The following is a 14042-nucleotide window of genomic DNA, read 5'->3' on the forward strand; positions in this document are numbered from 1 at the left end:
CTGATACAGAAAATGTCTTCACTAATGAAAAGAACTTAGTGGCAAAAAAATCCTTAGAAATGTATGTCTATATTCTTAATGCCTCCAAATGAATGCTTTCTCTTCCTACAGGATGGGTTTGAGTACAATTACAGTATATGCATGGCATTGCTTTAAAAACAGTTAACATCAACTAAGTGAATTAAAAATATATATTGTCAGATAACATTTTTGCTTTTTTACTTATTCAGAAAAATCCAGTTCTTGCAACGCATCTGTTTTTCAGCTAGACCATCTTTTTACTTAATTCTACATCTGGGCTGTTTACTAAGGCACAAGACAGTCACATGATTGACAAGTGCTTCAACAAATCCAGATGTAAAATACATTTTGATTGCCTGTGAGAACACTACTTACATCTTTCATCCTGGAATAGCTGTTTGCTATGACAGTGTAATCCCAGAAGAAACACCCTCAACATATAGGAGAAACTTTGAAAAAGTTTAGTCTACAAAACAAATAAGATTAGTTGTTGTCAAGATCTTATGCTCACATAAGAAAACTTCCCAAATGGTAAAACCATAAATACAGAAATGTTAATATGGCCCAAAATATTTATTAGCCAGTATGTCATAGCTACACAAGACTTACAGTTAAAAAGCTACTTTGATTTTACCTGTAATCCTGTGCACATACATACTACACAATGCTTAAGTAAAAGCGTTTGTATGCTAAGACAAGAACTAGTAATTATGTGTTACCTTTGCTGTATTTAAGCAGCTTTGTAAAGATCTAAATATTCCACAAATTTCAAAAATAGGTCCTGTGATGGCTTAACACAACCTGTTCTACTTGCCATTGCAATGTGCCAACAAGGCTCAAAATCACTTCAGCATATCATTTCAGACTGCAACTCCTTGCCCATGCTGGCACATTTACCAAGTGTCTTCATGGAAATCTCAACATCAGTGATGACTAACAAGATCAAAAACTAGGACCTTCCATCACCTGTATTTTGCTTAGTCAGACTAAGTAACAGAAGTAAAAAAAATTAGTCACCGCTGATGACTATGAAGGCATGAGTTAAAATTAAACAACACTACGTTAACAGAGGTGCAACAGAACACTGCAACACTCAATACATTGCTCCAGAGTGAACAGCTAAGAGCAGAAGTTCTGTCCATGTTCAAGACAGCTAACACGCTTTGAGATTTTGGCAAGGCCTTGCATGCAATTAGGACTTTAGGATTATGCTATCCAAGCATTTATTTCCATGGGAGTTGTTTTTTAACCCAAAATGTACATTTCGCATGGCTGTGTCTTGGTCAGCAAGAATCACAGTAATTTTAACCACCAAAAAAGAGGCAGCACCTCTTTAAATAGGGGAAAGATAATAAAAAGTTAACCCATTCCTCCTTTTGTGTTACTGAAAAAAAAAAGTGCGTGTGTACCACCCATTTTTTTTTTCAAATTCTCTAGAATGCACAGAAAAGATGGATGCATATTGATATATATCACTATATATTTACTGTGAGCTGCTTCACATAACAGCTAGAGCAGAAGGAACAAAGCCTGGCTGAATAGCAAAAAAAAATTCTTGGGTATCATTATGTAGACTTCTTAAAGTTCTTTTTTAATTGCATTATAGTCAATAGTGTAAGTAACACATAACTAGGAAATAACATATATTCCAATTAACTGAATTGTCTCAAAGGAAGAGATTTAAAGATGAGGACATTTAATGCCAAGGACTACTGTTTAATTGCAACAATAATTCCACCTAAGTGGAATGCTCAAGCAACCTAGTAGCAATTGGGCCCACAATTATTGCTATGCACTGAAAAATTCTCCTCTGAGTTCAGCTTAGTTTTTGCCTTAACACCTTTGCCTACCCTCTGCTTTCCACACATACAGCAATTCCAATATGATTTACTATTGCCTCCTACACTGCTGCCTTCCAATTAGATAATTATGTAAGGCCATCATACTGACAAACCACATCTCCAGTCTCAGCATAGGCAGCACGTCCTGTAAAGGGACAGCCACAGTCCTTGGGCCCTTCCAATGTAACTAATTCACATGCTGAAGTTACTCCTCCAAGCAGCCAGGTGATGCAGATGTAACCATACATCAGATACATCACATACCTTTCACTGAAAGAGCTTACTACCCACAGAGTCCTTGCAATATGTACACAAAATTACAAAAAACCTCTTGCAAATCACGGTAATGAAAAGGAGGGAGGAAAGATGATATCCAGTGCAGAAAACAAGTTTCTACAAGCTTTAAGACTTGTTCTAGGCTATGTGGCAACATGCACAATTCTTGTCCTCAAAAAGTTTCATTATACATTCATGTCTTGTACCAACCTAAATTGGCTGAGTGTTTCAATACCACTGCTGGAAACAAAAAACCACTTAAGTGTCTATATTTGGACACTGAATTGACACTACCCAGTGTGCACAATTAAATTGTGCTTGAAATTATAAATATCTGAATGCAGCTACAGTTTCATGTTGCTTCCTGGAATACCCTGTCCTTAAAGAAGGGAATCTAAGCAGTTTTTAAGTAATTGCTGCATTTTTTTCTAGCTAAGAGTATGAAGCACAGCTGTTCCATTAAGCTTCTGCAGCAGATTAATTCCTTGAAGATGCAGTCAGAGGTGGTACTGGTGGCACTTCACCCTGACCAGGAGAGCTTAGGATCACTATCAGACCACAACAAACAAAACATGGTCCAGAAGTATTTATTGAATGCCCAGGGCTTCCAGGCTGCAGCCAAGAACCACAGAACAAACTAGTGTGAACAAGGGAAAGACAAGTTTGGAGAATTCCAGGGGGTATTTGTGTACCTTTTCTTAACCTTTCCAAGATGTGGGAATAGTTAATGGGCTTGCTGTTAAATTATACAGTGCACCTTGTACACTTCTGAAGGACACCTGACAGCACATATTGAAATAGAATCATAGTTGTATGGAGGCAAAAAGTTTGGAGTGGCACTGCACCTCCATGAGAACATGCTGTTCTTTACCCACACAGAGGGTACACCTGCCTGCCTTCCTGCTCTGGGTGCAGAGTGACATCAACTCATTGTAAACATATATCTAAAAGTCTATCGCTGGCCATTCATGGAAATAATGAATGAGCATTACTGTCATTCATTCCATATATACCCATGTGAAATTTCAGGAGAGTTGAGTGCTTTGTTATATAGCAAGGTTGTACAATGGTTGCCAATGTATAAATCGTAGCAGTGCACAGATTTATAGCAATGCAATTGATAAGAAATACTCTGGGGATGCTCCTTAATAGCTTAAAAGAAACATTTTACCAATACATTTATTACAGAACTGCTTCTTTTGCTGGCAAACCCTTACAGAAGGGATCACAGCCCTCAAGCCCAGTTAAGATTACACTTCAATTCACTGCAATTTTAGTGTCCTCAGAAACCACCCGGGGCAGACCAAGCACTCCACATTTCAATATCCCAAAAGAGTATTATTTTGACAGTTGGGCGAGGAACCTCTGGCAACATTTAAGAGCTATGAACATTGAAAAAAAAATTTCTGCAGTGAATGCCTGATAAGTGATGTAATTGAGGGCTTAACAACTGTCAGAAAGTCTTCCAAACCCACTTGCCTTAAGCCCACTCCCTACCTAGTGGTTAAAATGGTGATTATTTTAGAAGGTGTCTAGAAGTTTCAGGTGAAAAACTGGCAGTTTTCTGATGGTTTTATTCTAGACCTTGAAAATGAAGTAGCATATTCTTTCAAGCCCCTTTATATCTGGCGTTCATAGTTGGCAACTTGAGACCTTACAGTCTCCTCCATGTTTACTCAAACACTGCAGTGGTTTGAAATAAAGAAGCTTTTAACATACACATTTACTGGGCTCTAAGGAACAAGAAAGACACAGCAGTATTAAGTGTAACTTGGCTTCATCCCTGAGCTTTCAGATGTTTGATAAAGTAATAAACAAAATATATGCAGACCATAAAGTACTGAAACTGTCATCAGCTTCTCAGAATTTTAATCATCACAATTCAGAAGAATGATGGGAGAACTGTTAGGCAGCACTTTTTTTTTGGTACGCTTGCAGGTGACAACACAGACCAAAGCAGAAATATTTTAAACGTTTATTTTAGCACACACATTACAGAGTAAGCACATTGCCCACTCCAGTTCCAAAACACCTAGGAAGGCGATATAACTTTCTGAACAAAGCTCTCCTCTCTGTATTAAGGCAGAAAGATTGACCAGCATGTTTTCACAAGGTAACTGTCTCTAGTATACTAATAAACTGTTAACATGCCTGCTGAGAATCTGTTTTCCTGCCCTAATTTGGTGCACACCCCTAGTCGTGTCACCAACCTATCCCTCTGACCCCCAGCCATGCACTGAATCACAGAGTAGAGCTGACCAGACCCTAGAAGCAGTATTTCAAAATGTTCAGATAAAGAGCTGCAAAGATTTCTATAGTCTCCCTATGAAACTCTAGGAAGCCTGAGCTTGTCTTGCCTCGGATCCCTTCAAACTGAGATTTCAATGTTCTTATTTCTAAGTACCTTCATTCCTAGTTTCCTGGGCTTATCTCATTTCTGCACAGCCAGCAAAAATAATCCACTTGCACAGATTCCAGCAGCTTGGACTTTCAACAGTCCCAGGCCTCTGGAGACCCAACACCTTCCATCTCATCCAAGACCTGCATGGTTTCCTGTACTGCAGCAAGGATCCAGTTCAAGCAGCAGCCTCAGGTGCTGCTGCCACAGTGAGAGCCCCATGTCCCTCACCAGCAACACCGCCAGGTCTCCTTCGGCCATAAAGGACCACGAACTGAACTTTGCATTAACCAACAAGTCACACCTGCAACACTTGCAAGATGAAGCTTATATACATCAGCCCAAAAAGAAAATTTGTTCCTACTGAATATAATGTCAAATGAGGGAAAAAGCAGCAGCATGACTCCAGACAAGACTGGCTGTTAGTGTTACTATGATTCCCAGTTCTTGTAGCTAAGTTTCCTGCTACCACAAATAGAACCATTATCTAGTAGTCTGACAAATTTGTAGATAGATAGAGATGACTTCCACTCAGACCAAGTAACTCTTCCTGAGAGAACAGAATACAAACACCGTGGCTATTGTAGCTGCTCCTGGTATCTTGCTGCAGGTCATACTGCTAAATCTCTATCCACCAGAGAAAAATGCATTCTGGGAGCAGCAGTACTCTCCAAAACTAGACCGCTCGTGTCCTAGGCCTTAGGCCAACATGTCATACACTGTCAGGACAGAATTCTGAAAAAATGTGCTCAAACCAGCTTTTTGTTATTAACCTGATCTGCTGTTAAAGAGTTTTCTGGGAAAGATAAAACTTTATCTTTACAGACAGTAAAATATTCCTCAAAAACAGTAAAATATTCCTCAAAGTCGTACAGAATTTCGCTGTCTTGGAGCGCTACAGTAAAACCACAGTACAACAAATAAAACCAGCATCATTACACTAACTTCCCACTATCAAACTAGGCATAAACCATGCCTTTAAGACTACGATCACTGTTTACTAGAGTTTGCAAAGTTTTTGGCTGTTCATCTCATTATATGAAACTCTACACTATACCTTCAAAACACTTAGAGACCAACTCTCAGACATCACAGAACAGAGCAAGCAATTTTCGTATTAGTCTATTCATTTTTTTTTTTCTAAGTGCCCAAACTCAAACTCAAATTGCAACAGGCCAGTTTTTTATATTCAGGCATGGACTCAAAGACTTGGTAAGTCAGAGAAGCAGGTTGTAGAAGCCAGGTATCCTACAGTGACAGAAGAAAATCATAATTATCTGTCATTGTCTTGAAAACAGGAATTCTATTTTCTAATAGGGCATTGACAAATGCAAAAATTGTTATTTCATGAGCCCTTACAGAGCTCACTGTTCCCAAGCATCAGCTGGGAACAAAAAACTGCTTGAATGCTGACTTTTGGAAATAAGGGCAGAGAACAGATACAATCTGAATCTGACAACCACACGAAAACCCAACAGTCATTTTCTGCAACTCTAAGTTTTACAGTTCTATCAGCGTACTCACCGCATCAGCACACAGAGCTTCTCAAATTGGTCTGACAACATCCATTCTACTTGCTCCTGACTGACAGAATCAGGTGCAGCATACTCCAGAGGGACTGGATGCTTCTCTATTTTAAGGAGAGTTAATATATTAATATGCTATTGATGCAACTCTGGTTAGCAAAGGGGAAAATGAAACACTAAGTGGTCATCCAAAGTAACCAGCCATTTCTTTCTTCACCAGCCAACCCTTACTACCTTCTGCAAGTCTAAAAATACTATCCCAGCACACAAAGTTCCTGAAGCAAAGAAATTCATCCACACACAGCTCAGCTTCCTGTTAAGATCCACTTCATTGGAAAAAGGCAGTTTCCAAAGAAAAGATTGTCCAGTTGCAAGATACATCTAAATATATCTATCTATCTATATATATGTATCTCCATGACAGTATCCAAACATCAAGACATTCCAGGAATATCCAGACACAGGCAGTTACCCTCCAAAGTGAGAAACAGTAGTTATAGAATTATAGAATGGCTGCTGGTTTACAGAGGTTAGAGATGGAGTACGACAACAAGACTGTTGAAATGTGTCCATCACCAGCTTCCCTAAACCAGCAGCTCTAACCATGCCACCTGGAAGCTCACAGACGACCCAGACACCACAGCCTGTGCAAGGCAGTGGAGACAGATCCAGAAGGTTCTGAGTCTATTTTGAAAAGTCAGTTTTGTTTATGTAAAAAACTAAGCCCTGGACAAATGGGTCACAGGCTTTTAGATACAGGCCAGTAGCTATTTCTGAGTAACATATTCAACAAGAAAGAAACTATGCAGATGCATTAAAGAAATGCTTTTGTACCAAGGGTTCAATTGACAAAACTGAATAAATAAACCTGTAAATAGGTGCAGGGAACCAGCTAAGACTGGAAGATCTGAACATTTTATCACTGGTTTTGAAGAACTGAGAAAACTGATACATATCAAAAGAATGGAAGCACATATTGGTGACAATTTATCATATCCCAGTAAAAGTCTGGAAAAACCAGTGTTAAAACCAGAATAAGGTGTAGTGACTATCAAAGTAGTAAAATGGAACCATTTTGACAAACCCTAAAATGCTGTCTGAACAGGTATCAAAAACGTAACAAAATCACCTATATGCCTAACACCTTCTACTTTTGGATGATAAATTTTGAAAATGATAAATCATATTCTGTTGTATTTAGGGGGAAAAAAAGTAACATCAAATACTAAAACAAATCTCATATAACTGTCTGGAACTAGAGATTTGATGCACAAGGGTAACTTGGTGTTTGTTAATGCAGGCATCTGGTCTCAGGCATGGTTTCACAAAATACACTCTAGTGGCTTACTACTTTCACTTCTTCTAAGACTACACAATTGAAAACTGAAGGATGGAAATAAAGCCATTCCGCTACTACTCCATCATTTTTAAGATCTTAAGAGGTAAGACTTCCAATGATAACTTCTTCCAAGCTCAGGAATGCTCCATCCCTTTTTGCAGAATGTTAAGTGAAGGTGGCAGGTCTGCATCAGCAGACAAGATGTTCCTGAGCGAAGGTGGCCAGAAGTCTGCATGAATGGAAAAGACACTCCTGACAAAACTCAAACAAACAGAAGAGGTGGAAGCACGGCCAGGTTACTCAGGAGAAATCAAAGCACTGTTTGAGCATGCAAGGGTGGGGACAGGAAAGCTAAAGCCCACTTGAGTTGAATCCGGCAAGGGACAAAGTAAAAGAAGGACAGTAAGAATGGCTTCTACGCGTGCATTGGGAGCTAAAGGAAGAGAAGACAAGGCAAGGTGTGAGCCTGATGCTGAATGGAGACAGGGAACCGGGTGACAAAGGACACAGAAAAGAAGACTGCTACTGCATGTCTTCTTCAATGACAAGACTTGACTTCAGGAATCCCAGGCCCTGAGATCTGATGTAAGGAAGGCTTACCTTTAGTGAAATAGGATCAGGAATACAAACATTTAAACAAACTTTAAAAAAAAATCTCACACTGAAAGGGACCATTGGAGACTGACTTGTTCAACCCCCCTGCTCAGGCAGTGTCACCTAGAGCCAGCCACCCAGAACCATGTCCAGACAGCTTTTAAATATTTCAAAGAATGGAGACTCAGTCTCCAAACAGTGCTCAGTCACTTTCACAGTAAAAAAGTATTTCCTGATGCTCAGAGAGAACATCTGCTGCTGCAATTTGTGCCTGTTACTTCTTGTCACTGTGTACCCCCGAAAAAACCTGGCTCTGCCTTCTTTGCACCCTCCCCTTCAGGTATTTGTACACACTGAGAAGATCCTGTTGAGCCTTCTTTTCTCTAGGCCAAACAGTCTCAGCTCTCCCAGCCTTTCTTCATATGAGGAAAGTCCCTTAATCAGCTTAGCGGCTCTCCACTGGCCTCTCTTCAGTAACTCCACCTCTCACACTGGGCAGCTCGGAACTGGACACTACACTCCAGATGTGGCCTCACCAGCACTGAGTGGAGGGAAGCCGTGGAAGCAAGTAACCTTGATGGGAGAGCAGGGGATGCTGTTCATCTCTACATCAGTAAGGCTTTTAACAACATCTACCATCACATACTCAGACAAGCTAATGAACTACCAACTAAATTAGTGGACAGTGAGGTGGACTGAAAACTGGCTGCACTGCTGGATTCAAGAGGATGTGGTGCACAAAGTTCAGCTGGAGGCTGGTCACACCAGCATACCCCAAGGATTAGTACTGGGACTAACACTGATTATCATCCTCACTGATGACTTGAGCAGTGGGACAAAGTAGACATACAGTTCCACAAATTATATAATTGCAGACACTAAGGCATTGTTCATTTGAATTACCTAGAGGCAAACCTGTAAAAAGAGGTCTTTCAGAAGTATTTGTCAGAAATATTTCAACAAAAAAGTTCTTAAATGCAAAATCTCCTTCTCTCAGTTCTTGAAGTTATTATGTGGCTACATCTACAAACAGTCATCAAATGAAGATAACCAAGCACCTCTAAGAGAGGCCACAAAGACAACCCCCACAGGACCTGTCAAGGGCAGGAAACAGCCTGCACCTCATGCTTGGTTGGCACCAACCCCTTCCCACAAAGTAACTCATATTCCCTTAACTTAGCATGAGAATGGGCATACTAGGCAAGACCCAGCATACGTGAAGCTCTGGACCAGTAACATAGGTTCCATGGAAGGAGAAATCCACACATCACATTCTCTTCCTACTCTGCTGAAACACTACTTGAAAACTTTAGGCACTAGTACTATAAAGCATTAAAGACAAAGCAATATTAACTGAGAAACACAGGCAGCATTTGCAACATAAGAGACAGTTTTATTGAGAGAATTTCATCACTATTTATCATATTCTAAAATATATACAAACATATAAAAAGCACAACCTGCAAACTGATCTGCATGCAAAAGGCTACAATCAGACAGCTAACATAAGAGCCCCAGAGATGGACTCCCCTCCTTTCAGTGCAGGTTATCACACTCTTAACAGAAACAATCAAAAAGCAACTAAATAGAACTGACAGAGTTTACAGTCCATCTTTAATTACAAAAACAATTTTGGCCTACATTAAAACACTAGTTGAAAACAGCATGTTCAAACACTGCTGTAGGCACTTCCAGGACAGGGCAGCCAACTCCTTCAGAGATATTGGGAATATACCCAAGAATAAAATAAGCCAGGAAGTGGATACTAATCTGTCATTCCCCAGTTTATAACAGACTCTAACACTGGGCTCAGAAAATCCTTCTGAAGAGTAAAAAGATCTCTCAAGTTACAAGTTATATTGTATTTTAATTCCTAATAGGATATTAGCAGCTACATTCTCAGAAACATGTCTTTCCCTGCATTTCTGCTTTATGTATTATCTACATCTGGCCAACTTCAGAGCCTGTAAACACCAGTACTGGAGACAAAACTGATCTCAAGCGGAGTCATTCACATCTGTGCATGATTCAGCCCAGGCTAGACATACAGGCGGAATCCTCCCTGCAGTGACAGGTCTGCTGCTCTGGCCTGGCTACAGAACCCAGAACTGAAATGAAAGAATACAGCTCTAATTCTTCCTTATTTCAAAGAAAGAAGGATTAGCTGACTACCTGAACAATATGGGAAGTAGTAAAGGAAGGACATGGATAGATGGAGCAATTGGAATAGTAATTTGTTAGAAGAGATGCAAGCAAGAGGCAATGTAGGGCAGAGCAGCTAAAAACAGAAAAAGGGAGCAAAGAAGGTTAAAGCAGAGGAAGGGCAAGACCAAAAATGCAATGTTAAAACACACTTGGGCATGAACTCGCCTCTTAATTTGTACAAACACAAGTCTCTACAAAGTCTAGCTCCAAATACACAAGACTAAGGCCAGACAACGCTAATGGGGCATTTTTATGGAGCAATGAAGAACTCCTGCTGTACTTTTCACTTTGAGAGGCCCTTTCTCATATTTTACGTAATAGTCTAGGTTAAAAACATTATTAGACATCTAAAACCAAACCTAGGAAGCTGAAGTGTCTCTATAAAATTATCTGACAAAGGATGGTCAGAATCAAATAATCCACTTTACTAAAAAAGCTGTACCACCACAGGTTTGCCAACATGAGCACAAGCCTAAAGCATCTGGAAAAGAGAAAGACTGAACCACTGCTGTATGCACTGCATACATCTACCCTGCAAAGAAAAAACTTTGCTAATCCCATTTTAGTGTAAGGTTAAGGAAAGAATGACAGTATATAAATACTACTGTGATACTGGGAAGAAGCCAATCTACAAAATAATATCAAAAGAAGCTACTAAAATTAGCTAAATATTTGTTTGATACACCTACAATAAACAACAACTATAACAAATTTAGCTAATTGTTAGGAATCAAATTCCAAAAGACATTTATTCTTAGAATTAGAATCAAAGAAAACTGTCTTGCCAGTATTCTGATTTCAGATGCTTCACATAGTACTAATATACTAAAAAAAGTAAGTACTGTCATTTTGACATTATCTCCCCCCACACCCAGTTGAACCTAGCTAGATATTAGGCACAAGACTGCCTCATGAATTAAATATAAACTTCTGGTAAGAAATTATTAATTAATTTGAAGGTAGCACAAAATGCTGAAGGGCAAAAAAAAAAGGTCCATATCCAAGAGAACAGCTCAAAAAACCCCTATGTGTTTCTTAATTCACTTTTATCAGCTTGCTAATTCAGAACTATTACATTATTTACTATGGGTTTGTCCTTATACCCCTTCACCTCCCATTAAAGCTTTCTTAAGCAGATGGAGTGCTTCTTACTATCAACACCTTACTGATCTTTCTAGGGAAGATAATTTACTAACTATCCACAGGAAACAAGCTCTTAACTCCCTTGCCTCTCTCTTGAATCAGATCCTCAGACAGCTATTTGATCAGAAAAAATACTTACACTTTGAAGAAAATAAGCTGAAAAACTCTACCAATTTGCCAACCCACTTTTGTAAATTTATTTCTTTGCTTGAATTTTGCTCCTCCTGAAGACTCCCACAAACTCTTTTTTCCTAATTCCTTTAGAGCAGAATTAATTAAAAACCTTTAGGTACTCTCTTTACCTGCATGTTCCTAAATAATGCTCTTAACTTAGAAAATATTAACCTCACTTTATAAAATACAGCTCCTAATTGAGAATAAAAGCAAGCCACCCTGCCTTCAGCCATCAGCATGGGCAGATGTAACAGAACCACCCAGGCTTCCAAAAGCTTACGCCACAGGCATCATGAGGTCTCATGCACCAAGCACTATGACAGCCTAGTAGAAAAGATACAGATCCCTCAAGACTTCCAATACCCTTAAAGCATCTATTTTATTTTCAAAGAGAAACCACTGAAATACTCACTTGCTGAGAACAACCCAATTTATCAGATTAACTATAGAATCAGCACCACTATGATGAAGTATTACATAGATACAGTAGACATGTCTAGATAGATTTATTAAAATGAAAACATCATCAAGATATACACTTTTCCATGCAGAGAGCCATAACATGGTTTATTTTTAATTTCTGTACCACACTGAAACCAGAATTCTATTTCAAGGCACATCTGATTTCAGCAACAGATCAGGCCATCTCTGGAAACAGTGATATGCAGATTACAAACAATTTTGGGGTTTGTGGCATTTCTTCTCCCAACACCCTAAATCTATTTCTCGGCACACAATGCCAAGAATGTGTTTTCAACCATACTGCAATATACACTTCAATCCCTGCTAAACATAACTTGAAAACTTTATTAAGGCACAAGTCAGAATACTTGAGTCTCTACCATATTAAGTTACTTAATTGAGCAAAAATATCAGGAAGCCACCCCCACCTTTGAGCCCATCATGCCTTTCCCTCCAACAACTTGTACACTGGCTTACTATTTTATACCAGGAACCTGATAGTGGACATACAGAATGCCACAGTTGTTTACTCACCTACAAAATACTTGTTTCACATGACAGTTATGAGCTTACAACAACTGAAAGCAGAAAACACCTGAGAGACATTAAACTAACGTTGTAGCAATTTTCAGAGAACAAAGCTGTCACTTGAATAGACAGGTGCTTACATTACATACTCTTAGAAGGAACAAAGACAATCTACTTTCAGCCTGATCTCAGGAGCAAGCTTAGGTTCCAAGGACAAGTCCATCCAGAAGAGCAGATGCCAAGCTTACGGCAAGAACATCTTTGAGCCGTGAGGGACAACTTCCAAAAGGAAGAACCGAGCTTGTCCTGATAGATAAATGTAGGGTAAGAAACTCTATGCCAAATTCAAAATTTAGGAATTTGCTAAGAACTAAAGGCAAAGCACAGCCTCAGCTTAAGCAACTCTAATCAAGTGTTGCTGGGTAAGGAAGAAGAGGAAAGGATCATGGGACAGGCAGCTGCTGTAGCAATAGGGGAAGGCTAAAACACCGAGGCTGTTTCAGGAGTAACACCCCTGTCGATAACCAGTTTACGATTTATTCTAATTTTAACCCCTCCCCCTTTCTTTCTCCAAAGGTTTCACCCCTTTACTAAAGCAGGCTGCAGACGGGGTAAGAAAGGAAAGAAACCAGAGCACTCTTCTCGACAGCCAGAGGAGGACTCTGAGGAGCCACACACCCGCAAAGACGCCCCTAAGCCAGACCCCGAGAGCTGGAGGCATGGGAGGCTCTCCGGGAAGCTGAAGTAGCAGTAGGGCGTATTCAAACCGTGTCACATATTTAAAAAAAAAAAAAAATTACATCATGGGGAAAATAGTTTTAAGCCATCTTCTTTACTATCGTTTCTATCAACCTCTCGAGGAGGAATGAGGCAAGAGAAAACGCCAATGCCGCCGCCTGGCTCACTTGAAACCCGCGCAGGCCGGGCTGGAACGAACCCGGCCCGCCCACGGCGGACCCGGGGGACGCGCCGGCCCCTCCGGCCGGGCAGCGGGGAAGGCCAGGGCGAGCCGGAACACAGGCTGAAGCTCCCGGGGGAAGGAGGCCCGGACCGGCCACGCAGAAGAAGGCCAGACCCGCGGAGCGCACCCCGGGGTGGCGGGAGGGGGTGTCCGGAAAGAGCGGCGCCTCCCGCGGGGCAGAAGGCAGCGGAGCGCGGCAAGGCGACGCCGCCCGGAGGGTTGAGGGGAAGGGCCCGTGCCGCGCCGGGGCGAGGGGGCTGAGGCAGGGGAGGGGGCCCGGGCAGGCCCCGCCTTACCTCCCGCCAGCGGCCGCTCCTGCCTCGCCCGAGGGAGCGGCGCACCCGAGCCCGCGCCGGACGCCACTGCCCGCGGTGGGGAGGCGGCGGCTCCGCCCAGCCCCGCCCTCTCTGCGCCCCCCGCCGCCATTGGCCGAGCTGCCGCCCGCCGGAAGGCCCCGCCCCTCCCGCGCGCGTGGCGGCCAATCCCCAATGACCACCCGCTCGCCTTCGCGGCCGGCCTCGGAGCAGGGCACGGCAGCGCTCCCGTTGGCTGTCATTCAGCCCCTGCTGGCCCC

General features: G+C 41.4%; 1 protein-coding gene across 2 annotated transcripts in view; it reads right to left on the reverse strand.

The window, feature by feature from the left end:
- SETD3 (SET domain containing 3, actin histidine methyltransferase) overlaps positions 1-13864 on the reverse strand; it is a 62145-nt gene extending 48281 nt beyond the window's left edge. Inside the window, exons 1-2 of one of the 2 annotated variants that reach the window (XM_042047629.1) lie at positions 13765-13864; positions 6061-6166 (exon numbers count right to left, since the gene is read on the reverse strand). In XM_042047629.1, the coding sequence (XP_041903563.1) occupies positions 6061-6101 (41 nt within the window). In that variant the 5' untranslated portion in view covers positions 6102-6166; positions 13765-13864. The remainder of the gene's footprint in view (positions 1-6060; positions 6167-13764) is intronic. The other variant, XM_042047630.1, reaches the window with a different exon arrangement.
- Positions 13865-14042: the final 178 nt, after the last annotated feature.

This window comes from Corvus kubaryi, unplaced genomic scaffold, assembly GCF_017639235.1.
Source record: "Corvus kubaryi isolate FWS band 111438036 unplaced genomic scaffold, C.kubaryi_AGA036_p1.0 66, whole genome shotgun sequence".
In the NCBI taxonomy this organism is placed as follows: Eukaryota; Metazoa; Chordata; class Aves; order Passeriformes; family Corvidae; genus Corvus; species Corvus kubaryi.